The 26461-nt window shown below is 45.6% G+C and overlaps 1 protein-coding gene across 3 annotated transcripts in view; it reads right to left on the reverse strand.

The window, feature by feature from the left end:
* Positions 1–324: 324 nt before the first annotated feature.
* The window catches only part of UBAC2 (UBA domain containing 2), a 151269-nt gene continuing 125132 nt past the window's right edge, over positions 325–26461 (reverse strand). For all 3 annotated transcript variants that reach the window (XM_033435189.2, XM_004273637.4, XM_049701192.1), the window contains 2 exons: positions 10559–10681; positions 325–1514 (listed from right to left, as the gene is read on the reverse strand). In XM_033435189.2, the coding sequence (XP_033291080.1) occupies positions 1407–1514; positions 10559–10681 (231 nt within the window). In that variant the 3' untranslated portion in view covers positions 325–1406. The remainder of the gene's footprint in view (positions 1515–10558; positions 10682–26461) is intronic.

Consider the following 26461-nt stretch of genomic DNA (forward strand, 5'->3'; position numbering starts at 1 on the left):
GTCAACTGTACTTACACCTGAGATGGGGACACTCAGATCAAGTCAGGGCCTGTGCTTGGGACCAGCTAGGCTCCCAGAAACTCACCTCAGCCCTATTCTGAGCAGCCTGACGGCCCCAACAAGCCTCAGAATGGGGCCTCACAGGGCCAGTCCTACTTAAAGGAATCAAAGGACTCCTCTCGCTTCAAAGAAAGCACCCAAATCTTCTGAAGAAAGATGAGCAGTCTGATAAAAAAAACATTTTTTTTTGTTTGGATCGTAAAGAATAGTACAGACTAGAACAAAGTTTTATTTAGGTAAGTCTAATAAAGAAACACCAAAAAGTAAAACACATTAAAAACTTTATTGTAAGTACCACGCATGTCTAAATTTGCATCAGTTTGCAACCCTTCTGCTGGCTTTGCAGAACACAATAGTTGCAAGTTTCCTTAAATCTTGCTTTAGATCTTTTCAGGCTCATCTGCTCCGGCCACACCCTCCTCCCCACGGTGGGGTCAGTCTACCCTGCCTCAGGCTGATATCCGATCACCCCAGGGCCAGGCGGAACCTGCCTCCAGAGGGGCTGGCCCTGCAGCTAGGACGCCCCGTACTGCTCCAGTGAGCCCACTCTTCTCTTTGTCCCATTTTTACTCCTAGCCTGAGTGGCTAACTGTGCATATTCTAAGCAAAATTAACTCCAGTTAAGTTTCATGGAGTATTCCAGAACCTCGAATTGGTACCTGATTCTTATTTTTTAATGGAAGCAGGGAGTAGTTGGGAAAAATCCCCTAGACTGGAGCGGGCTGGAACAGGTGGAAGAGGGTTCAGTTCCCCGTCTCTCCTTCATTGGCTGGGTCTGGCCAACTCTGCATGTGGCAGATATGAACTGCTCATCCCTAGGGAGTGGGGACCCTGAACTGCCACCCGGGTTTGAAAGCAAATTTGAGGGGGAAAAAAAAAGCAATGAAAAAAGTCCATAAAGAAAATTTGACAGGTCCTTTCTGAGTACCAGTCCCCTTTCCGGCGCGTATGATCAGATATGATGTAGGAAGATGCATTATAGTAAAAAGAATATGACAAGAGCAGTAATTTCCCATCTGGAGTGCTGTTCAACTGCTTGCAGAAATCTGTAATTTTAATGCATTTTAAACACATTAGGAATGGGAGATGAATTCTCCAAACCAAGGAAAATACTCCATAAAAAAATAAAGATAGAAAATACATGCTTCCTTCGTGGCAAACTTATCTTGGATACTTAATGGTAATGATCTTGGAATTAAGGGAGGGAGCAGCGGGGACCACCCTTTGCTCAGGAGGACAGGGAGGACATCTCGCCAGAGAGTGCCCGGTCCTGGGGCTGAGCCGGTAGCGGGACGGCACTGCTGTGGTCAGCAGCCCGCCGGCCCCTGCGCTGTCCGCTGGAACCGTCAGTGCTGCAGCAGGAAGTTGGTGGCCACGTTAAGGTCATTATTTGAAGCTCTCAGGGCTTCCAAAGCGTCACCTCTGGAAAATCCCATCTCCATGAGCCGGGCAACCTGAAAACAGAAACAAAACCAGAAAAGCCTGATGAGGCTGACGACACTGCCACTGACCCACCAGCCCCAAATGTTCCTCGTGTGCGTTCTGTAGGACAGATTAAAGAGCAACAACAACACAACCGGTTTCATTTTAGTGTGGAATCTGATGCTTATAAAATTACAACCGGCTCACCTTTCACGGTGCTCACTATACACAGCCGATAAATACGCATTTCCTCACTGAGTCCTCACTTTAGAGACGAGGAAGGGGGCTTCTGAGGGTCAGTGACCTGCCAGGATGAGCAGAGGGTGGCCGAGCTGTGGCGCGGGGCCTGGGAAGCAGGTCTGCACCAGCCACACTCCTTCAGGGTCGAAGTTGACTCCCGAGGAAGAGCGTATCCAAGCTGCAGGCGTCCTGAGGCTGGCGGGCTCCGAGGGTGCACGCGCCTTTGCGTTCCTGTTGGCTCAGGCAGAGCACGGCCTTGGGGAGCCCGCCCCCAACCCCACCCCCGGCGTCTCACGGCAGGTGCAGCGTCCCCGGAGTCCCCGCCGGCCTGCGGGCAGCAGCTGCGCAGAGGGGACGAAGCCCGGGCAGAACAGCGTGGAGGAGGCAGCTGAAGCCACCGAGGGCAGGGAGGTCGAGGCCTTCATCTTTAAGACCACAAATCCCGAGTCTGTGAACGTAGAGGTTTCCTGTACTTTTACGTACAGGCAGTCTCCAAGGTCAAAACAGGCAGTGTTACTACAGTTTATTCGTAACCTGTTTTCCCACTTTAAAATGTATTATAAAAACATTTATGACCCTGGACTAGCCGCAGGTGGTGGTGTTTTTTGTTTTTACTTATTTTGAAATATACTACATTTGCAATAATATATAGTGAAAAGTGATACTCTTACAAATGTTGAGATTTCCAGGAGGTGTGAGTTGACAAGGGGCTGGGGACTTAGTCACCACTTCTAACCTTCCTTCCGGTAGAACGCGATGCCCTGGGGCTCCCCAGTGGTCAGAGCCCCGCTGCCTCTCCTTCCCCCCAGCTGAGGGGGGTGTGCGCGGGAGAGCGAGGGCAGGTGGGTCAAGCGGGTGGCTGCAGGGGTGACTGAGACCCCAGACTCCTCGTCCCTCAGGGGGCCTTAGGGAGAGGCTAACCGGTTGGGAGGAGACTCGGCCCACTTTTCAGAAGCTGGGGTTCTAGCTGGTGTTTTTTGAAACTGACGCTCTGATCCCTCATCAGTGGATCGTTGAGACTAGGATTAAAAAAAAGCACACAGCGAGGGTCCTCCCTCCAAGGAACCTCATTCCAGTTCTCCACCTCCACACACGCCTCCTAAGGGCCGGTCTGGGGGAGGAGACCGCCGACTTCCAGCTCAGCTTCCGGGGGTAATGGACCGACTGACTGCTGGCGTGGGCAGAACGGCAGGGATCCCTGCTTCCATCTCCCGCTCTGGGAAAAAGTGGCCCTTTCGGGAGTCTCAGGAACACTTCTTCACGCACTGGCCGGGATGCAAAGCTCTTCCTCAAGGGAGCCGAATCTGAGTTTAACTAGTTACCGCCCGTGGGACTTGAAAGGCCCTAATTTGTCTTTTGAAGCCACAGGAAACAGCCCCATTCCCTTCTCTGCACGAGGCGCTCGAGTGGCCTCCCCACCTCTGCAGGCATGCAGCTCCCGGTCCGTCCCAGGCTGTGTGGCTCCGTGTCTCCCACCTTTGCTGCCGGTGTGTCCTCTGCTGGGAGGCTCTCCCCTTTGCCCTTGGCCTGGTTAACTCGTCTTTATCCACTGATCTCGCGGCCTGTGGCCCTTTCCCACGTTTCCCAGCCGAGGAGAAACCCAGAGTAGGGGTCTCGTGGTCCCACTGACCGCTGTCCTGTGCTCCTCCCAGCTGTGACTTAGGGCCGACAGTTTCTCCTTACCACCATACTGTAAGGGCCCTGGCTGCCTTCGTTCATCCCTGTGTTTCAGAATCCAGCACTTTCCAGCCTGCCCCTCCCCTTCCAGCGCTCGTCCATTTGTGCTGTTACAGAATATGGTACCGCTGGCGTGGTCTGCCCAGGGCAGAGGGCGGCTAGACGGTGCCACCCCAGCCCTTGGCACAGTGGGTGTGCGTGCACGTGTGTGCGTGTACACATGTCCCGAGTGTGTAGCTACAGCATCCTGGGGTGGTGAGTTAGCAGGCCTGCTATAAACCCTGAGTGAAATGCGCTCAAGCTGGGCCTCCGAGTACGTTTGTATCTGTTCTTCCAGGGACTGGGAGCATCTCTGTCGAACTTCCTCTGATCGTTTTCTAGCCAACCAAAACTACTGTCAGCTTAAATTCTGTTGTTTCCTGTGCTAGCTCCCTCAAACTCTATCATCCCCACATCTGATTAGCACACTTGCTAAGCTCGACAACTCACGTCACTCAAGTTAAAATGCCAAGCATTCGAGGGCAAGGGCAGGGCCCAGCACTCACCAGCCCTCCCCTTTCCATCCAACGGCTCATCAACAGGTTTCTTGAATTTTAACCAGTTTCAAACTTCGTATTATTATCTGTCGCAATGTCACTACCCTCTCTCCCAACGCGGCAAGAAGTGCACATGTCTTGGTGGCATCCTGTGTCAACAGGATCAGTTTGGTGCCTTCAGACCACAAGGCTCTTTACCTCTCACAAGTGTCTCCTCGATCATCTATTTCAGGCTTCTGCCACACGTGACGCATGAGTTTTGCCGTTCAATGATCAGAATCCACACTCTTGCCTTTCCTTGGGGTCATTTCACGCTGAGTGGCACTCGGGGACCCGCTGGATGTGCATCAACAGGGAGAGACCACCTCACTGGTCTGGGTACTGTGGCCAGGCTATTGCATACACTCCTGGACGGAAATGACCTTTTACGATGTTTATTCCAGTCACTTCCGGTTAAGGACCATTATCTTTAGTGGAGTGAACGTGGCCAGTGAGGGGGTGGGCAGCTCTGCCTGCCTTGTCTCTGTCACCCACGGACATGATGCCACGGGCCAACGATGTGGCCGCTCTCAGTGACGGTGAACAGTGTGGCAAATGCTACACTCGCTGTCACCTCTGTCACCTCTAGTACTTCAAGCATAGCTAACGCCTGGCTGCTCCTTTGCACCCAGCCGAGAGGAGCAAATCCACCTGTATGGCAATTCACGATTCATAGCCTGGAGCTGATGCTGTGTGAGCCTTGCCCCGGCGCTGGTACCGGGCGGGGCTGCCGGCCACAGCTTCCAACTGTACTGGAGTTCTCTCTCTACCGACTCCTGAGTCTGGTCCGAAATCCAGGAGATTCTGAGCACAGGTTGCTGCACACACAGAGCAGAGCAGCCGTGGCACTGCGGCCCCGAGGGAAAAGCTCTGGCCGGGCCACACCCGAGGGGCTGATGTCTGGTGTGAGGAGAAACGCGTTCTCTGCACACAAGGCTTCCTCCGGGTTCATTCTCTCTTCAGAAACACAACCACACGTGCCGTCACTGGCTTTGGCAGCTGAGCTGGGTTTTTCTCAGGTCTCCGCTGAAAAGGATGTTTGCTGTCCTGTGCAGGCAGTGGCTGAGTGGCCATCACAGCCCTTTGCCTAAAGCTGGCTTTGGAACCTTTTGCATTTCTTCAGGGGTGAGAAGACGAGTGTGATCAGAGGATTTTCACTGCTGGGGACCCGGTACTTTGACCAGATGAGAAAGCTCACAAAGTAGAAACAGTGTTAACGCTATTTAAAAACTGAACAAGCACAGGAAGAAAGGGCATCTGTAAGTTTCCTTTAGTGTCCAAAACTGTAAACATCTACAGAAAATGAAATGGCACGCTCAGGCGTGGGTATGAGGATAACAGTCAGAAAACCAGAAGAAGGACAGAGAGAGGGGTTCCGACGGTGTGTCCTTGCTGCCCCGTCATTCTGCAGAGGACAGCGCTGGCTGGGGCGGCCGCAGCCAGGCAGGGGGCTGTGCCTCCCTCCCACTGCTGCCCTTCCTCGGGGGCTCAGCAGCGCACGGCCAGGACGGTAAGGGCCGCAGCAGACAGCTGCAGCCCCCGTGGTGGACACCGAGAATCACCGTCGTGGTCCTCCGTGGTTGGAACTTGTGCCCCTACTACCTCAAGGTAATTCTTACTCAAGAAAATGAATAAAACCCCACTTTAACACTCTGCTACTCTTTGACACAAGTGAAGTAGGACATTCATTCCAATGAGATTTATAGCAATTCCTCTCAGTTTGAAACACTCCTTTGCTTGTTTTGTTCAAAGAAGACTGTGGTTTTCTTTAACTTCCCTTTAGCTAAGGGTGTCAGAAACAAATCGTTTTTGGGGTTCTTACTTCCCCAATTCTGACTCTTGCAGAAAACAACGCCCACCTGAAAGGTAGTCCCGACCAGGCCCCTGTGGGCTGCCCATGGTGGCTGGCCGCTTCCCAGGCCATGTGCGCACCCTGCCGGGAGGAGTGACCCCAGAGAGGCCCTGGGAGGTAGGCTTGCCCTTCCCTGCCCTCATTATAGCTGTCATTTGTCACCAGTCAGGGCAAGCTCAATGCCAGAGCCCTGTGGGTCAGTGCCACCCTCATTCCCTATCAGCTGACCCCCTCTCTCCTCCTTGGAACTGCTGAACCCCTGTGATCCCACGGTTGGCTGAGTGGACTGGACCTGCTTATCTTACGCTCCCGCCTGGCTGCAGGTGGCTCAGCGGCCCCTCATCTTTGTACTTTCCTGCTTGCTTCAGGGTTTAGTCCTGAGAAGGCCCTGGCTACAGGCTGGGGGGGCTCGTTTGCTTGCATCTTTCAGGACTCAGCAGAATTAGGCACCCCCGAAAGTTGGTTTATTTGACTGCCACTCAATATTTCATTCTACTGGATAACATGTTCTAACACTAGCACTAGAGATTAGAGGTGGAAAGGTCTGATGAAGGACCACCCTCTAACACATTTTTAAGTGAAAAAAATTGTTCTTTTGAAAAAGAAGCCCTCCAACCACACCTTCACGTTCAGCCCTGCTCTAACCGCCACTGGGGCACCTGCTGTGTGTCAGGCTCTGTGTCAGGAGGGAAACGCGGAAGAGATGCTACTGGCCTTCATGGAGCTCACCGTCCGCCAGGGAACCAGATGACATGGGCGTCTCTGTACCAACACCCAACTCACTGTGGTCCAGATACTCAGAGCAGAAGCACTAAGTTTTCATAAGGTGAGCATTTTGGAGTTTAGACAGGTTTCTCAGAGGCAGTGGTGAGGACTCCAGAGATGAGGAGAGAGACTCACCGAGATTCAGATTCTCTCATACTGAATACATTTCACTACTTATCCGCTATGACTGCGAGGGTCTGTGTGCCATCTCTCTTGGGCCGACGGATATTTCAGAGGACATGAATGGAATCCACACGACGGGTCTCACGTATTATAAACGTACAAAGTGGTACCATATCTCGAGTGGGCAAGAGTCTCATAAGCACCTGCACTGTAACATGTTCCCTGGGCAGGGATGGAAGACATTGCATACGTGGTTATGAGCATAACATGCCCCTTCTTTTACATTGAGTCCATCCTCCAGGGAAATCCAACACTGGGATTCCCTGTTTAAAATCCTGTATTGTTCCTTAATGCCTACAGCACGGAAGCAGAGGTCCATGCTCCGCTGAGGACCACTGGGAAGCCTCTCCACTTCTTCCCCGCATGAGGCCCCTGCCCCAGCAGTCACTCTCTGCTCCAGCCTCACCCACCTGTGCTTCCCCAGATCTGATGTGCTTTTCACCAGGCCACATCTTTACAAAGAGCACTGCCCCCCACCCTCCCACACTGGCAATCCTTCAGCAGCATCGGAAGATTTGCTTACAGTTGGCAAGAGCTGCCCCTGAGCCAGGCTCCACACTGGGCTCTGCATCACGTGCAGGCAGGAATTGCTTGCCTTACCTATCTCCGTAGTTCAAGAACCTAGCCCAGTAGTTAGACTGGGCAGAGTGGACAGCTGATAACTGCTGGCTGACTACAAGGAAGGAAAGACGTGTCTGGAAGTGAGGAAGCCAACATTTGTGAAGTCCATGTCTGTCCTCCTTTCGTTAAGTGCCAGCATTGGCTCAGTTAGTCCTGTTTAACTTCCTGGTCCGATTTCACCTGTGCGTCCCATTAAGCATAAACCGAAGGGACACCTTCTAAGCTTGGGGAGGGCTTAAGAGAGACAAACTTGGGAAGCTTTTTTCCCTTTTGATTTAAAACAAAAAAAAATGAGGCCAATATGACAAAATTTCATTATTTGTTAATTTTGCGTATGGGTGTAATATGAAAATCCTTGGTTAAGAAGAAAAAGATAAAAAGAGACAGAAACGCAGTAATGCATACACTTATTTTTAAGATACTAGTAGGGTTTGGGGTGGCATCTGCAAGGGGTGATGAACTGGCAAAGGTGCTTGTTGAAAAATAGTAGGAGTGGATCGTGAAGAAACAAAAATCCAGAAACTTAATAGCAATAGTAGAAAAGGTGGCAAACATTTCTATGGCCGTATGTTAGATTCTTACTAGACTTAATGGGGGATGCACATTCTTTCTTATAATATTCTTTGTTTTCAAAATAGATGGACTACATTTCCTATCTTTAATAACTCTCACTAAAATTCCTGAAGTATTTGCTCACATCAGAAAAAACTCAAATAATCATTTCTCTTTTCCTTGGTTTAGAAAATTACTAAGTTTCTTAAATGCATTTAAATCACATGACTGATGTTTAAATAAAGTACAGCACATCTAATTGAAAAATTAAGCATAAAAAGGTTTTGTTAATTCAAACTATCTTAATGTTACTAACAAATAATTAAAAAAAAAATACATTTATTTATTTAAGTATTTTTGCCCGCATTGGGTCCTCGTCGCCGCGCGTGGGCTTTCTCCAGTTGCCATGAGCGGGGGTCACCCCTTGTCGTGGTGCACGGGGCCTCTCCCTGGGGGGGCCCCTCCCACCGTGGAGTATGGGCTCCAGAGCGCAGCCTCAGCAGTTGTGGCGGATGGGCCCAGCTGCTCTATGGTACGTGGGATCCTCCCGGACCAGGGCGCGAACCCGTGTCCCCTGCATTGGCAGGCGGATTCCCAACCACTGTGCCACCAGGGAAGCCCCAAATAATATTTTAGACAGTGTCTAGCCTCCAACTAACCAAGAGATTATATGTAACTATACACTTGTAAACGTTACTGTAAATGTCTTGAGCTAAGAACAACATCCTTCTTCTCTTTTACAGTCTCTTGAGCACCTACCACAAAAACTACTGAGGGTCTACAGAGATAATGTTGAGGGGGACCTCCGTGTCTTAATGCGGGGCAGTCTGTAAGGCCATTTCGGGATAATCAAGAAATAGAAAAGACAAGATCTAGAAAAGTCAATGAATAAGGAAGCATGTTAAAAACAACCTCTCACGTATTTACATCTTTTCATAACAGAGCCAAGAAGAAGTAAATGATATTTAGAACTGATACCGACATCGTGTTAACCTCGCTCTCGTCATTCTGGGAGGATCAAGGAGAATGATTCATTAAAAAAAAAAACAACCCTAAAGACTTCAGTTACACACATTCACCTTGTTATCATTTTTTGACAGTTTTTTTCCCACAAGTGTCAAAACTAAGAACTATTTCACCTTTAAATACTTTCTATCATCAACGGCTGCTCTGTTGTGAGGGATGTGACCTGGGTTCTATCAAGGAAACAGTAATATAACAGAACTTTCTTTTCACCTGAATTTGAGAGTATTAGTTTATTTTTTAATCTGTTATTATAAATGCCTTACAAATGCTGAGTTACTCGGCTTTATTTTCTAATCGTGGGGCTAACAGTTTTTTGGAAATTCACTAATGGAGGTGGAAGAGAACTATAGGCTCCTTAATCCATCTCTCAACCCTAACGAGCTGCTCAAAGGATGAGTCTGAGCTGAGAAGTTAAGGGTGAGGGGTTGGGTCAGCTCGTCAGGCATATTCCATTGGTTTCTCTCACTTGTGGTGGCCTAACCCAGAGGTGCCAGTGGGGGCCCTGCCCAGAAGCCCCTCCTGAGTTCCAGAAAAAGTCAGGATACATACAGCTTTGCCACAGAGACCGAGTGCCTTGGGTCGGACTGGCTTTTGTTGGCTCTGGGAACAGGGGATGGGGAAAGTGCGTGGGGTGACTCGCTATGAAACACTGACCTTGATTTGCTTTTATGAGAAGAAAGCAACATTTGCAGTATGAAATTTAAAAGGGTTGTTACTGAAGTGCTCTCAACCTACTAGCTTAGGTTTTCAGAAACTTTCCAGTGTGAAATAATTACAAACTTCTAGAAAAATTTCAAGAAGAGCACAAAGAACCCAATTACTCTTCATCCACATTCACCAATTATTACTTTGCCACAGTTGCTTTCTGTCTACACACACACACACACACACACACACACACACACACTCCCATTTATTTTTCCTGAGCCACCTGAGATTAAGCTGCATACATCCTGTCCCTTTAGATCATCCTATTTCCTCGTTTCCTCTAATCTACAATACATACAATATAATTTCAGAATTGCTGTACTCATACCACCATGAAAGATAAACCCATGAAGAGTTTGAGGTTTGCAGTTCTTTTCTTTTTTCTGAGAGGGCGTATTATGTTCAAAAGTTACTGAAATTAATTTTCCCTCTCCCTTTTGATTATATTATTCACTTAAGATACAGCTGGAACATTTATTTCAGTTTCTTTTTAGCTTTATGATTGTCCCCATTGCTGATTTGCTTTTTCAGTATGTAAAACATTAACTTGGTTCCTAAGTGAAAACCATACAAACAGAGAAGCTCCCTGTCCTTCTGCCTCCTTCTCTCCCAGCCTGCGTAGTGACCCAACTTCAGTAAACATGAAATATCACAGATTTAAAAATAAGCGATCACAATGCATTTTTTTTTCAAATTATGCCTTCCTCAAACTCATAAGAACCACAGTAGCCAATAAAGGGCCCAAGTATCTATCACTGGTTTACCTGATACCAAAATCTTGGTACTTATATGCTTGATTTCTTTCCAGTCTCGTTCACCAAAACTGCTTGGAGTGTGACGCATGGGTTTAGGGTAAGTACCAGGTGTTACTGATTACCTGCTCCTCCGAAACCTCTAGAGGAGGGGACGCTTGTTGCTCAGACTGCCGACCATCCTGATAGTTTACGTTTCGTCGCTGACGTAGAGGAGGGAAAAGACGGTTCCAGTTGATCATTCCTCCCTAAAAAGAGATCAATGCACAGCGATCAGACAGGGGAGGAGCAGAAACATGGTAACGCACTAAAGAGCTTTCTCTTGCAATGCAGTCACAGCTGCAGACTGGAAATAAAATGTCCGACGGACCTGCTGAGTGCAAGCTGAATCAACAGGCTAAAATCGGCAGCCTGCAGTAGGTGCACAGAGAGCAAAGAAGGTAGCAGGTACTGCCAAAGGGATTTGTGCAACTTGACTCCAGAAGGCAGTGGAAGACACATGCAGTCACTCCTAACCTCAGCCCCGTGGTGTCCCCACCGACACTGTCCCAACTCCGCTGGACTTGGGAAGATGCGAGTGGAGGCTAATTCAGGGCTGGCAACCAGAAACCTGGAGCTTCCTTCAGCAGCTCTTTAAGATGGTGCTTCTCCCCCTTTCTCCTCCAGCTCCTCTTCTCCCTGTTCTTGTTCTTTTTAAAAATTTGAGTAAATTCTGAGCAAGGTCCACGGAGAGAGACTGCAGGTGGAGATAAAACCCAGGTTGGGGGACAGGCTCGGGAATGTGATGGTAAACCTTACACACAGGGACAAGAGGTTCACACCTGTCCTCTGTGTGGCTTTATGGATAACTTCACATTGGTGGCGATGTCATTTCTTGCCTTTTCTATGTCATCAATGAAAAAAAGCCACTATGTGGCTAGACAGGCAGTCTCCTCCACCACATGCACCGCTTTTTAAAAGCACTGCACGATGCTTTTAAAAACTTGACTTTTTTACCTATATGCCACCTTTTAAATTTATCAACTTAAATCTGTTTCTGGACGTCTTCTAGTTCTGGAAGATTTAGAGACTAAGAAAACCTAAAATTTTTCCTATTATAATACAGGAAAATTATAATACCTAAACATGCTAGATAAAATTTAAAAATATTTCATATGCATAGCTGAACATAAAGGGAAGATGGAGGCCCCAAGGTGCCAGAAACAAGCTCTGGAAAACCAGGGCAGTAAAGAAGAGAGGATATGGTGCGAGGGGGAGCACATCCTGCTAGTCCAGAGCTACTTGGGTTTTTTTTTTTTTTGCGGTACGCGGGCCTCTCACTGTTGTGGCCTCCCCCGTTGCGGAGCACAAGCTCCAGACACGCAGGCCCAGCGGCCATGGCTCATGAGCCCAGCCGCTCCGTGGCATGCGGGATCCTCCCGGACCGGGGCACGAACCCGCGTCCCCTGAATCGGCAGGCGGACTCTCAACCACTGCGCCACCAGGGAAGCCCGCTACTTGGGTTTTATCACCTATTTGGGTTCAGGAGAGGAGGCCTTGGGTCTGAAAGAGGCAGTGACTTTAAGCTCATTACCTCCTTAAAGGCACAACCTCAAATGGCAGCACCCCTAGTGAGAGAGGATGAGAAAAAAACCAACCAAAGAGCAGATTTTCCTGAGGGAGGGAGCAGAAATCTCGGTCTGCCTGAGAGGTGAGAACTGCAGGGAAATTTGGGGTTCAAGTTACACCACATATCTGCTCTAAGAACCCATCGAAAAGTACATAAAATTCGTTCTGGGATTGGAGATGGATACACCTAAGGAGCCAAGCAGAGGCAAATCTAAAGTTATTCTGGAGAGACACTCTCTCATCCTGGAATTAGATGAATTAGATGGGATTCACAGATACAGCTCCAGTGGGGGAAGACTCGGACCCCAAACTACAAAACCCATGAGGAAAACACCCATCATGAGCAGGAGTCAGTGTGTACAATAAACAGGAGGATTAGATCCCCAAGGACTCAAATTTACAACATTCTGAGAAAAACTATAAAATTAGAAGTTTTAAGATGACTGAGATACAGAAGGAGTTAAAAAAAAAGAATAGGACACTATAAAAAAAAGATAGTTTTTTTAAAAAATAGGGAAACTAAAAATAGAGATATTATGCAAAACTGTTCTGGAGAGATACTGGTAGAAAAAAATTCAAATATATTAATGATCACACTAAATATACACTGACAAACTCACAAGCTGAAAGGCTGAGACTGTCAGTTTTGAAATCTCTCCCATTCCCCCCAACCCAACAATAGACAAACTGAAAATATAAAGACATAGACAAGTTGATGTAAAGAGATGGAAAAAGAAATATTAAAGCAAACTGATGTTGCTATACTCATGTCAAATAAACAGACCTCAAGGGCAAAAGAGGCATTATTAGGGATAAAACCACTAAAATACATTGATATTATTTATATATAACATTACAGCATCAAAATACAGAAAGTAAAATTTAACAAAATTACAAGTGAAGTGGAAGCATCTAGACATATATTTAATTTTTAGCATATACTGATAGATCAAGCAGACAGACAATTAATAACAATATAGAACATAAATAACAAGTTTGTCTAGATGGACATATATAGCCTGCACTCAATTTTTAGAGAATATACATTCTTTTCTGTTATAAGTAAATTATTTATTAAAAAAGTGACAGTGCACTAAGTCCTATATAAAATATCTGCAAATACCAAAACATAAATATTATACAGACTATATTCTCTGACTACAATGCAACTAAAAATAAATATCAAAATTATAATATAAAACAAACAAAAATGCACACATTTGAGATCAAAAATGAAAAATCATAATGGAAGTTAGAAGATATCTAAAAGTGAATAAAATTGAGACTACTACCAATCAAAGCTTGTGGGATATAATTAAGTAGTTGATGTAGTTTTAAAATATTGAGCTTAAAGAAAATGAAGACTGAAAATTAAACAGTTAAATACAATTTAAGAAGTTAGAGAAGGTAACAATGGTCTAAAGAAATTGGTAAGAATGAAGTACAGAGCAAATGTTAATAAAGTGGGAAACAGAGACACAATAGAAGGAATCAATGAAAACCCAATGCTGACTGTTGAAAAAGTCAAATAAAATGAATAAACCTGATGCTTAGTGAAATGACATAGAAAGAAGCACAAATTATATTACGAATAACACAAGGAACATAATGACAGATATTAAATAAGAATACTTTATTTGTGCTAACAACTTTGATGAAATAGACAATTTTCTAGAAAAATATAACTTGCCAAAACTCAAGAAGGAATAGAAATTGGTAATCAGTTTTTTGTTTTGTTTTGTTTTTTTTCCTGTACGCGGGCCTCTCACCGTTGTGGCCTCTCCCGTTGCGGAGCACAGGCTCCAGACGCACAGGCTCAGCGGCCATGGCTCACGGACCCAGGCGCTCCGCGGCACGTGGGATCCTCCCGGACCGGGGCATGAACCCCTGTCCCCTGCATCGGCAGGTGGACTCCCAACCACTGCGCCACCAGGGAAGCCTTGGTAATCAGTTTTAAAAATTGTTCAGGAACGTCGACTAAAGCTGCACATACGTGGATGCCTCAGCAAATTCCATTCCTGGACAACATAAATGCAAACACATGCTCACCAAGGGCAGGGACCAGAACGTTCTCAGCAGTGTTGCTTGTAAACCTCAAAGACTGGAAACTACCCAAATGCCCATTAAGTAGAATGGATACATTATAGTATATTCACATGATGTAGTATTATATAGCAGTTCAAATGAACAAACTACAATTATATGCAACAATATGGCTAAATCTCTCAAATAAAATGTTAAATAAAATAAACACCAAAAAGTACATTTGTATGATTACTTTTATATAATGCTAACTTTTCTGTATGTTATACTTCAATAGAAAGTTACAAAAAGAAATAGAAAACCTGATTAGATGTTTAGCCATTAATGTAATTGAAATAATACTTAAAAATCTACCCACCAAAAATCTACAGGTGAAGTCTATGAAAATTCTGAGGGCCTGCCATCTTACACAAGTTGTTCTAGAGAACAGAAAAGAAGAAGAGCTCCCCACCTAATTTTTTGAGGCCATATAACGCTGTTTCCAAAAGTCAGAGAAGGCTATTATGAGAAAGAAGAATTATAAAACAATCTATTTTTCATTTATGGACAGATGCAATAATCCTAAATATAAGATAAGCAAACTCAATCCAACAATGTTCAAAAAAGATCATCATCTTATCCATTATGATGTACTATATTAGGATTTATCTCAGGAATCTTAGAAAATATAGTAATGTAATCCACACATTAACAGATTAAAGGAGGAAAACCAAATGCTCACATTCAACAGATATAAAAATAATTTAATAAAACTTGATGAAGAGACAAGAATGCCTATTATCACCACTTGCATTCAACATGAGTCATGGCATAATGACGATGAAACCAACCACTTGTGAAAGAAAATGCAGAAGGATGGAAAGGGAGAAACTGTCATCACACATGATGACTGTCTACCTAGAAAATGAGAACCAATGAGTACAAAATAAAAAAAAAACAGTAACATTCCTTGCCTGTGATCACTGAGAAAATATAAGTGCAAAAAATTCCTATTTACAAAGAGAAATAAAAACCATTAGGTACTTAGGAATTAAATCTAACAAAAACTTAGCAAGATCTCTATGAAAAATGGTAAACTTGATTGAAGGATATCAGAAGACCTAAATAAGTGGAAAGACAGCACATTCCTGCCTGGAAGACTCAATACTGTCATCTTTTCACACTCTGCCAATTCCAGGCTGTAGCAGAGACTGCTGGTTGACTTTCAATATCCACATTCCCTTTCCTTTAAAAATAGGACTTTTTTTGGGGGGAGTGACGCACAGTTAGTACATTTCTCAGCTTCCCCTACGAGGCCTCAGTTCTGCTATTGGTATGCAAGCAAAAAGGGCACCTGGGACCTCCAGAAGAGATCTCTTTTTATTTCTTTTAAATGAGTTAAATTAAAAAAAAATTATCTACAATGTTGTGTTAATTTCTGCTGTAAAGTGATTCAGTTACACATATATATATTCTTTTTCATATTCTTTTCCATTATGGTTTATTACAGGATATTGAATATAGTTCCCTGTGCTCTACAGTAGGACCTTGTTGTTTATCCATCTTATAAAATTAGTTTGCATCCGCTAATCTCAAACTCCCAATCCATCCTTCCCCCACCCCGTTCCAGAAGAGATCTTAAAGGGAGGGATGCACCCTTCCTCATTGTTTCCTCCTCCTTCCTGGAGCCCAGGCGGGCTGAGGACAGGGCAAGAGCCAGAGAAAAGGAGCCTCGGGGTGCAACTTCATGCAGGGGCCCCACCAGCTCGGGGCTATCAACCTCTGACTTCTTTTAAACGAGACAAACTTCTGCCTTGTTTAGGTTTCTGTGATTTTGTTTTCTGTCATATGGAGCTAAACCTATTCCTAATGGGTATATATTCAAAATTCACACACACGCGCGTGCATGTGTGTGTGTGAGCGCTTTGGTTGAACGAGACAACCTCAAGGGTCAAGACTAGACCTGAATATTTTCAAGAAGTATAAGGGAGGGTTTTTTTTTCTACTAGTTATTAGGACTTACTGTTAGACTACAAGAATGAAAGTAGGACGGTATTAGCACATGATAGGTAAACAGGTCAAAGAAACAGGAGAGACAGTCAACAAATCAAAAGTAAACATGGGCACTTGGTATATGATGGAGGAAACATTGTAAGTCAGCAGGAAAAAGACACACCACTTAATGAACAGTACTAGGACAAATGGTTATAGAGATGGAAAAAGAGAGGACCTCCCTGGTGGTCCAGTGGTTGGGACTCTGTACTTCCAATGCAGGGGGCATGGGTTCGATCCCTGATTGGGGAACTAGGATCCCACATGCTGTGCGGCATGGCCAAACAAATAAATTAATTTAAAAAAAGAGATAAAATTTGACCTTTACTTCATATCGTATACAAAAACAAATTTATTTTATAATAAACCCCACAGGGACTTCCCCAGCAGTCCAGTGGCTACGACTCCTTTCTTCCAATGCAGGGGGTGCGGGTTCGATCCCTGGTCAGGGAACTAAGATCCCACACGCCGCGTCGTGCAGCCAAAAAATAAACAACAACAACAATGTGATTAAACCAGCCAAGATGACTAAATATAAAAATAAAATAAAATAAAATAAACCCCATAGATTAAAAATTTAAATCTGGAAAGCTAAACTGTTAAAAATTTTAGAAGAAATAAGAGGCATTCTTTATGTTGCTGGGATAGGAAAGGATTTCTAAAACAAAAATATAAAGGATCAATCATAAAAAAGGATTGCTAACAATTACTACAAACAAGAACTTTTGTATGATTAAAAAAAATAAAGCTAGAAGGCAAAGTACAGATTAAGAGAAAATGTTTGTAACATATAACTGACAAAACAGTATCCAGAATATGTAAAGAATCAATGAGAAAAAATAAATAATACAAGAGAAAAGCGTACGTATATGAATAAACAATTTACAGAAGAGGAAACCCTGAGTCAATAAACATAAGAAAAGATGTTCAACCCCACTAGCATTAGGAAATGCAAATTAAAACAGCAATAAGTCATTTCATACCTGTAAGACTGGCAAAAATAAAACGTCTAACAATACCAAGGATACGGATGATGTGAAGGAAATAGCAACTCCATATATTGTTGATGAGAGTTTAAATGGGCACAAACACTTTAGAGGACAATGTGTCAAGATCTAGTAAAACTGAGGATGTTCTGATCTAGGAATTTCATCTCCAGGGAGCTATGAGTGCCTAATGGGGCATTTATGAGGATATTCTGTGAAGCACTGATTATAATATTAAGTAAGCAAATGTAAAAAATTCAACTGTCCCTAAAGAGGGAAATAAATTATTAAGTGGTTCTATTATATATGTGCAGCTAGAATAAATGAACTAGATCTAATGGATAAATCTCAAAAATACAATGAACAAAGAAAGTTGTATAAGAATATGGATATACAATACCATTTACATAAATTAAAATATATTTAGAATAGTATACTATTTAAACTATTTTACGGATAGTTTACATATACATACAGCAATTAGTGGTGATTCTGCTTCCCAGGGGATATTTGGCAATGTCTGGAGGCATTTTTGGTTGTCTTGGGTTGGGGGTGGGAGGTTGGGGACATGATGGTGGTGCTGTTGGTATTCAGCGAGTAGAGGCCAGGGATGCTGCTAAACAACCTATAAGGCACAGGACAGACCCCGCGACAAAGGATGGCCTGGACCAAAATGCCCACAGTGTCCAGGCTGAGAAGCCTTGATATATACTCACAGGTGGCGAAGATACAAACACGCACTGGCAGTGGATACCATACAAAAGCATCAGACACGACACAACTGCTATGGAACGCTGGGAAGAGGAATGAAACTTTGGCTGATTCTGTAACATTTTATTCTTCAAAGGGAGAGTGAAAGAGTAGGCAAAACAAAACAAAACTAAACCTCAAGCTGTGATAGTAAAAAAGTGCTTAAAAAGCAGAAAGTTACAGGAGCTCTAGGTTCTGGGATGTTTTGACACTAATCTGCTCTTTCTGTAGGTTCAGCCTGAGCCTCTGCAAACAGGAAACGCTTCCTTCACTTTGTCTTCTTCAAAAGCAATAACCACATATTCAAAAGAGGAAGAAGGAAACAGCTTGCATTTTGAACAGCCATTTTATGTTATTAGTTGTAAGGAGATCTTCAAATGAAGTAAAATGTCTTGTGAAAATTAATAAACAACTAATTTTCCAACTGAGAGCAGTAAACGTTTGTTAACGGTTCATCAAGTGGAAGTCACATGGAGTAGAACTCCACCTCTAAAGGCCTTGGTGGGTTTCTGAAGGGACGATCAGGTCAGGCAGTGTCTATACTGAGAAGCCTGGTCAGAAGAGCCCCCCAGGGTCCTCTGGGGGCACTTGCAGCTCCCAAGGGAGAGAGGAGCAAGGTGCACGTTCTGGTCCTTGCTCCCATGGAGCTCCTGATCTCCTCGGGGAAGGCATGACATCCAGAAAGGGAAAAGCCAGAAGCAGGCAAGATGGTCTGTAACCAGGAAGGAAGCCACGAGGCATCAGTTAAAGGGCACGGCCAAAGCTCGGGGGTAGAACTACAAAGAGGATGGGGGCTTAGCGGAGTTTTAGAGGATGAGGATGATTTCAACAATGGAGAGGAGAACCAGGCATTTTTTTCAGCCTGTTCAAAGACAGGGGACTGAGAATGGGTTTATTCCTACTTCAAGGGCCAAAGCAACGCTAAGGAAAATAACAGAGGAACGAAAAACAGAGGATGCTGAGTGACCGAGAGCAGTCTCCAGTGCCAAAATACCTGGGTTCAAATCCCAGCTCTGCCACTTATTATGTGAACTTAGGCTTCAGTTTTTTTTTTTAAAACTTCTCTGAACCTCAGTTTTCTCATCTGTATTATGGGAATAATAACTATGTTCACCTCATAAGGATATGAGAAATAAATGAGTTAATATATGTAAAGCATTTTAAACAGAGCTTGAAAACTTCTAAAACCTTATTACATACACATTAGCTATTATTACTATCCAATATTTGCATTGTATCTTACAGTGGTATTTCTTGTCTTCCCAGCTAGCCTATAGCACCCTGGAGAGCTGCATTGGGGGTAAGATTTGCATGAAACTCCCCAGGTGGCCGGCACAGCTCTCAGCTCAGTGCAGCCTGAGCTGAATCCCCAGCAAAGAATGATTACAGAGCAGGCACAATGAATGTGATGGTTTAGGACAATTAAAATTCTTTCCAAAAGCATCCTCATCTTATTTTTAAAAAGGTCAGTCACTGGGGGAAAAAAATGCATCCTTTATTCTCCATCTTTGGTGATCTGGAACCCTTTATCAGAGTGCTACGTTTTGAACTGTAAAGCAGGCGGGGCCGCCTCCACGGCACTGTCTGTGGCTGCCTGCGGACCATGTCGGGAAGATTCTGGGGGAGGGTATGGGTTCATCAGGAAACAGTGACATGACTGCTTAGTGATACCTGCCTTGGGCACGGAGGAGGCGAGGTGGCACCTATACAGGAACTACTAACCCTGCTATAGACCATGGCTGTCCAGTATTTTCCACATCATGGCACACACAGAAAGATGTATTTGTGTGACGCACAGGACAGAGAAAGCTCCATGCAATCAGCCTGGCAGCTTCAGGCCCTTCCCAGCTGCCCCAAAGGCTGAGGGGATCAACACCTCATCAGGCCATCTGTGACCGTGACACAGTGTTCGGGAAGTTCTGCCACAGACCTTAAGGAAATACTTGTACATTTAACGTGAGCAATTTACACTGGGGACAGGCTATCATGGAGTTGAGACGCAGAGGAGACCAGATTGTTTCAGGTGCATCAGTTAAGGTAAAAATCAATGGAATTATTGTGTGTCTACTCAAGTACCTGGTAGTACCCGAAGCCATGAAGCTAAAAAGAGAACTAAGACAATGTCTGTGCCTTCTCGAAGCTCCCAGTCTGGTATCCTAACCATTAAATTGCTTTTTCTTTTTCTTCCAGGTTACTTCTAACACCCTCTGCTTGATCAGTGGTACCTCCTCCGCTGTCCGCCCGCCATGACCCCTGGCTGCACTGGGCCCTACCGTGCCCCTCCCGACACCTCTCTCTGGCTTCTGTGGAATCACACTTTCTTGGTCTTTCAAGCCGTCTGGTCTGAGCGTCCCTCAGAGACGCCTTCTCCGGTTCATGTCCTTTATACGCTGGTGTCCCTTAAGGTTCTGTTAGGATTATTCCTCTTCTCTCTCCACGTCTGTCCCCAGGGTTTTAGTCTCCCTGCGTGTGCTGGAGACTCCTACCCGCTTTCCCCCTCCAGGTGCTGCCCCTCAGAGCCACACGACCAACTCCCCTGATGCTTCCCCTTAGGTGTTCCAGAGACATGTCAAATGGAGCGCATCCCAAACAACACTCATCGTCAAGCCCGTACCTCTTCCTCTGTCCCCAGTCTTGGGGAATGACACCAATGTCCTTCCACAGCACAAGCCAGCTCACCAGGCTCTGGTAATTATAACTCCTAAATACCTTTGGAGTCCATCCATTTCTCTCCATCCTGACTCTCACTGTCCTATTTTAGATGGCCATCAAGGGCAGGCATGGCTTCAGAGTGATTATCCTGAGATACAAAGCTCATCATGACAACCTAAGTGCCCATCATCGGATGAATGGATAAAGATGTGGCACATATACACAATGGAATATTACTCAGCCATAAAACAAAACGAAATTGAGCTACCTGTAAAGAGGTGGATGGACCTAGAGTCTGTCATACAGAGTGAAGTAAGTCAGAAAGAGAAAGACAAATACCGTATGCTAACACATATATATGGAATTTAAGAAAAAAAAATGTCATGAAGAATCTACTTAAAAGCTCTTCAATGGTTCCCCGTTGTCTTTTCATTAATCTTAAAATACTTTTTTTCTTCATTAATAGCAATCGCAAAAATCACTACTTGGTAACATACTTTTATAAAAAAACGTTTTCCAAAACAGAAAAATAATTAATGAGAAGAATGTCATTATTTTCTATTTTTGTAAACTTCTTTTGTGTGACGTAACGAAATATAGTTGGATTCTCGTATCTGCTTCTGCAGTCACTTCTGTTACACGCTACTCTGGCTTCTGAAGTATATAAAAAAATCTAGCCACGTATAGATATATAGTTAGAAAAAAAATCGGAGTATATTAAGAGCCTTTTCAGAGAAGCGTAGGTATTCTTCTCTGATACTACTCAAGTCCCTACTGGCTTTAGGATGCAATTCAGGTTTCTCACCAGGGCTCGCCAGCCTCCTGTTCACCGTTCCAATGGTTTTCCTCACCATTCCGGACTCACATTCTCGACTCCTGCCCAGAAGGCTTCTCTACTCCCCTGAGTCCGGGGTGAGCTGCTCCTCTCATGTACCCTCACATCTCACTGTACCTTTGCAAGGACAGCACTTGGTACATTACCCTTCAGTGACATGCTCATGGTAGGAATCTCACAGCAGGTGATGAGCCCCATGAAGGCTGAGATTATTCATCTTCTCTCTGTAGGCCCAGCCTTGCCTGCCACCTGGCATATTCAAGTACATAAGAAATATCTGCTGAATGACTAAATCGTGGACAAATACACAGCAAAGCATATTGCTGAGGTAAGTTCTATGGGATTTTCTTCAGCAAAGACCTCACAGCTCGTTGTAACACAGGCCCTAGTGTCAGGATGGACAGGGTGGGAGGGGATGACACAAGGAGGCTCAGAGAGCAGAGCACACCGCATGGCTGGTATGGTCTTTAAGGGCACGAGGCACCTTCTCCCTCTAACACAGGAACCAGCAGTTTCAAAGGACCACTGCTGGGAGACTGCAGATGGGGACTCCTCGCAGAAGGGGGCACCTGGAACGCACTGGACTGCCCTGAGTGCCCCTTGGCGGCTACAGGTCACAGTGTAACTACAGGTATGCTTGGCTTCATTCCTTTATCTTTTACTTGCAGTGCACTGTACTGGGGCCAGGTAAAGAGCGCTGTGACACACAGAGAAATGACTAATTTCCTACGGCCCTGGAAGAGCTTAGCTGAGTTGACAAAACAAAGGCACAATTAGAAAGTAAACAAGAGGCACTGAGGATGCAGCGTGTGACCAAGGGCTACGTGAGAGGTATCTTATTAGACTTAGAACTAACAATAAGCACTACCAACACAGAGGAGAGAAACACTGCCAGAGGCTGCTGTCATCAGCTGATAGCTTCATGGCGAAACCCGAAAACAAAGGAAAAGAAAGAAAAACAAAACAAACCCCATTACCACCACCACTCCCGCAAACTAGCCATACATTCATCACACGGATGGAAGATGGAGGGACAATCACGAGGCCGAGAGTAAATCCTATCACATGTGTGGAAAGCAATTCAAGGGTCACGCCGTAGGAATACGGACAGTAGAAGCACGCAGGAGACGGAAGCTGGCCACGGCGTGTGAGGTGCCACGTCCTCACGTTTGCACAGACGCCACGGAAACAGTCATTAGAGTATCCTTCTGGGCTGCCGGGCAGTGAGCCGTCTCAGTAGGTGTTGGGAGAAAATAATCAGCTAGAGGGAAACTAGATGGTGACTTGAACACAGCCCCAGGCTAGTTTCACAGCTCTCAGTTCCACCTCTTCTTTGTGGTTCATCGGCCAGCTTGGGGGGCTCAGACACTTTGTATTGTATTATCCTTTGCAGCAAAACACAAAGCAGTTTCTGCGCAGCGAGGTGAGGAAGCAGAAGATGCTGCAGCTCTCTGCCATGGCTCCTCCTCGCTCTGGTCGCCAGGGCTCTGGGGACCACGGCACTGTCTGTCCGCCCCATCGCTGGGTTCGGAGGGCCGTGGCCACAGGTGCTGCTCTAGGGGCTGAACCGAGGAGGCGGTGAGGAGGCATCCAGAGAGTCTACTATCAGGAATCTGTGCCACAGCCCAACACGCAACTCGAAGGCTCGGCCACTGCTGCTCCCTGCAAGGAACACTCCAGCTGTGCGCGCCACCAGACGGGCATCCTGCGTCCTCTGTGTTGAGTGACGACTTGTCTCTTGAGGGGCCGGGGCCTCCCACCACAGCTGATCCTACTTCTCCCAAGACATGGGTATGGTTTTTACAACAGGCAGAGGAAAGGAGACTCTGGAGAAAGAGCAGCAGGCTTCAGATTCTCCCTGGCAACGGGCTCCCCGCCTCTGGGGGGCGAGGAAGGAGGGTGGTGTTGGGAACACGCTGAGCCAGACAGTGCTCATGTCTGCCGTGTTTCCCGAAGGCTGCCTGACTCTCCTCTGAAGGGGACCTTCTCCTCCACGGACAGTCAGGATCAAAGGTGTCCCCACCTTTTGGGGGGAGGTTTGGTTTTGATTTGGGGAGAGAATGGGAACGCTCAGTCTCTTGTGAGGAGGCAGTGGTGGGGAGGGGCAGTGAGCTCCCCAGGTTGGGGACATCTGCTGTAGGAAGATGACACCTCTCTCTTGCTTTAAGGCTTTTTTACTCTCTTAATTTCATTTACGTGCTTGTGAACACTGAACACAAGTTAGTAAGAACTGCACAGGATAAGATACAGCTTCCTTGAAAGTACGAAGGAAAGAGCACCTTCTGGCACAGGGATGACCGATGTCTGCGTTACATCTTTTGTTTCCTCCCTTCTTTGTCGGCCAATTTTCTGGTCATTTCTTCTGCTCCTTAACCTTAGCTCTACGCAGCAATTACCAAATAAAAGTCAAAATTACAATTAGTTCTGGTACTTGTTACCAGTAAATGTTTGGAGAGAAGAAGAGGTGAAACTTGTTATTAAAAATAAGACTGGGGATTACTCAGGATTTCCCCTCTCTTTTTACATCTCCTCCCTCAGAGTTGTCACTCATTTTCGCCCTTCAGCGATCACCTCTCACTCCCTTACTCGTCCTTCAACCAACACTGGGCCAGGGTGGACAGCATTGCCTGAAAGCCCGGGGACACTTTTGGACTCAACTCTCTCCCTGATAAATCAAATCCGGCCAGTTCTCAAGCACCACTGATTTTTCCCTTCAAGGGGTCTGTTGCAGTCTTTGTCGTCCCCCGCTGAGATTAAGCCAACAGCCTCTTAGATGACCTCACTGCCACTAATACAGGCCTCGGTTTACGGTGCTTCCCAGATAACTGCATTTGTTACAAACGGAAGGTTTCTGGCAATGCTGCACTGAGCAGGTCTATTGGTGACATTTTTCTAACAGCATTTGCTCACTTTGTGTCTCTGTGTCACATTCTGGTAATTCTCGCAATACTTCAAGCTTCTTTATTTCTATTGCATTTGTTAGGGTGATCTGCGATCAGTGATCTCTGACGTTACTGCTGTAATTGTTTGGGGGTGATAGCAACACTGGGGGCTTATTTTAAGAAATTGCACAGCCACCTCAACCTTCAGCACCCACTGCCCTGATCAGTCGGCGGCCGTCAGCATCGAGGCGAGACCCTCCACCAGCATAAAGATTATGACTCCTTGAAGGCTCAGAGGATGGTTAGCATTTTTTAGCAATAATGTATTTTTTGATTAAAGTATACACATTTTTAAAGATATAATGCTATTGCACACTTAATAGACTACAGTGTAGTGTAAACATAACTTTTACAATGCACTGGGAAACCAAAAACTTCGTGGGACTCACTTCATCGCAATACTTGCTTTAATGCAGTGGTCTGGAACCAAACCTGCACTGTCTCCAAGGTGTGCCTGTATTGTCTCCATCCAACCTGCACACCATGGCGGGTGAGTTGTGCATGAGTTACCCCACCAAGGCCTTTCACATCACCACTGTCTCAACTGAAAATCTTACTGCATCACATCTAGATTATTCTGTCCTGTTTTGAACGTCCTCCAAAACCAGCCTCACCCTAACTACTTCTTACCTCTTCCCTGCATATTCCTTCCACTGACTGTGTCCCTCACTTATTCAGACCACATTTGCTCCAATCGTGTCTGTTACCTAAAATGCCCTCCCCTGTCCCCTACGACCATCTGCCGCCCTACAGGTTTGTACAGAGCCCAGTTCTTGTTTTGTGCCTCTAACTGGCTTCTTTCTTGACAATCCAAATCCTTACTGGTCTCCCTGTCCGCTGAATTTCTACAGAACTAGGTCAAGTTGCCAATCTAGGAGAATGTAACACTGAGTCTAGGTTTCCTCATCTGTAAAACAGAAAACTGGACTAGATGGTCCTTAAACTAATAATTATTAGTTGCTTCTTCCTAATCAGTATATTAAAGAATGTCTTGAAAGTCAAGCAGTTCTCTCTCAAAAAGAGACCTTCACTGTTGCAGCAGAAGCCCAGTGGCCTCCTGCCAGAGCTGTTGCAGGAGGGATGCCCAGACAGACACTGGTCTAGACACCCTCCATTTTATAACCTCCAGTACTGCTTATGAGTGTTACCTGCACTGATCAAGGAGCTCTAACGAGCATCTCTAATGATCAAGGATCCTTGAGCAACCACCCCTACTAGACGGCAGCGATGGACAGTTTACGAATGAGGAATGTGGATTTGTGGAAATGAAGTGCTAACTCTCACAGTGGTCTCTCACAGCCCAAAGCCCACGTTCTGAACTATCAATGCAACCTGCACCTGCACCCCTCACTCCACCCTGGGAATCCAGGCGCAACCAGGGTGCATACACCACCATCACTTAAAAAAGTATGATTTAAAAAAAAATCTTGGTATCGCTAATCTGTGCTCTAATCTCGGACAGGAGATCATGACTCATGAGTCCGGAAATTCCTGTACTCCTGCTTTCTTCACAAAGCCACATCTGTCACCCACAGCGAAAGACTGCAGGGTCTGAAGCTGGGGTGGGTTCCATGAAATTCAAGGCTTCTTGAGATGATCAGAAGGGTTCTTGCTGAGACACTCACAGGTGGTCCAGGGGTCTGTCCTGCGCTGGAATCGTATTCTGGTTTTTGCGGTACGCGGGCCCCTCACTGTTGTGGCCTCTCCTGTTGTGGAGCACAGGCTCCGGATGCGCAGGCCCAGCGGCCATGGCTCCCAGGCCCAGCCGCTCCGCGGCATGTGGGATCTTCCCGGACCGGGGCACGAACCCGTGTCCCCTGCATCGGCAGGCGGACTCTCAACCACTGCGCCGCCAGGGAAGCCCCGTATTCTGGTTTTAAAACCCACAGGGATGACTTTTTTTGAGGAGGAAAAATTTACAAAATGATTATAGGGACAATTTTTCTAATATTCCCCTGTTTGACATTATGTCTGCTTCAAGGTACATCTCTAAATTCATTCATGGTTTTAAAAAGTGATTAATAAGTGAGAAAATAAAAAATTATGAAAAGAATTAGGATTGCTGATAACTTCTATCTCTCCAAAATACCAGGTATGTCATCATCGTTTACTTGTTTCCTTAAGTACCATGAGATTGTACCACACTCTCCCTTCTCATGAACACCAAGGCAGAATGGAAAA

This window comes from Orcinus orca, chromosome 18 (genome assembly GCF_937001465.1).
Source record: "Orcinus orca chromosome 18, mOrcOrc1.1, whole genome shotgun sequence".
Classification (NCBI taxonomy): Eukaryota; Metazoa; Chordata; class Mammalia; order Artiodactyla; family Delphinidae; genus Orcinus; species Orcinus orca.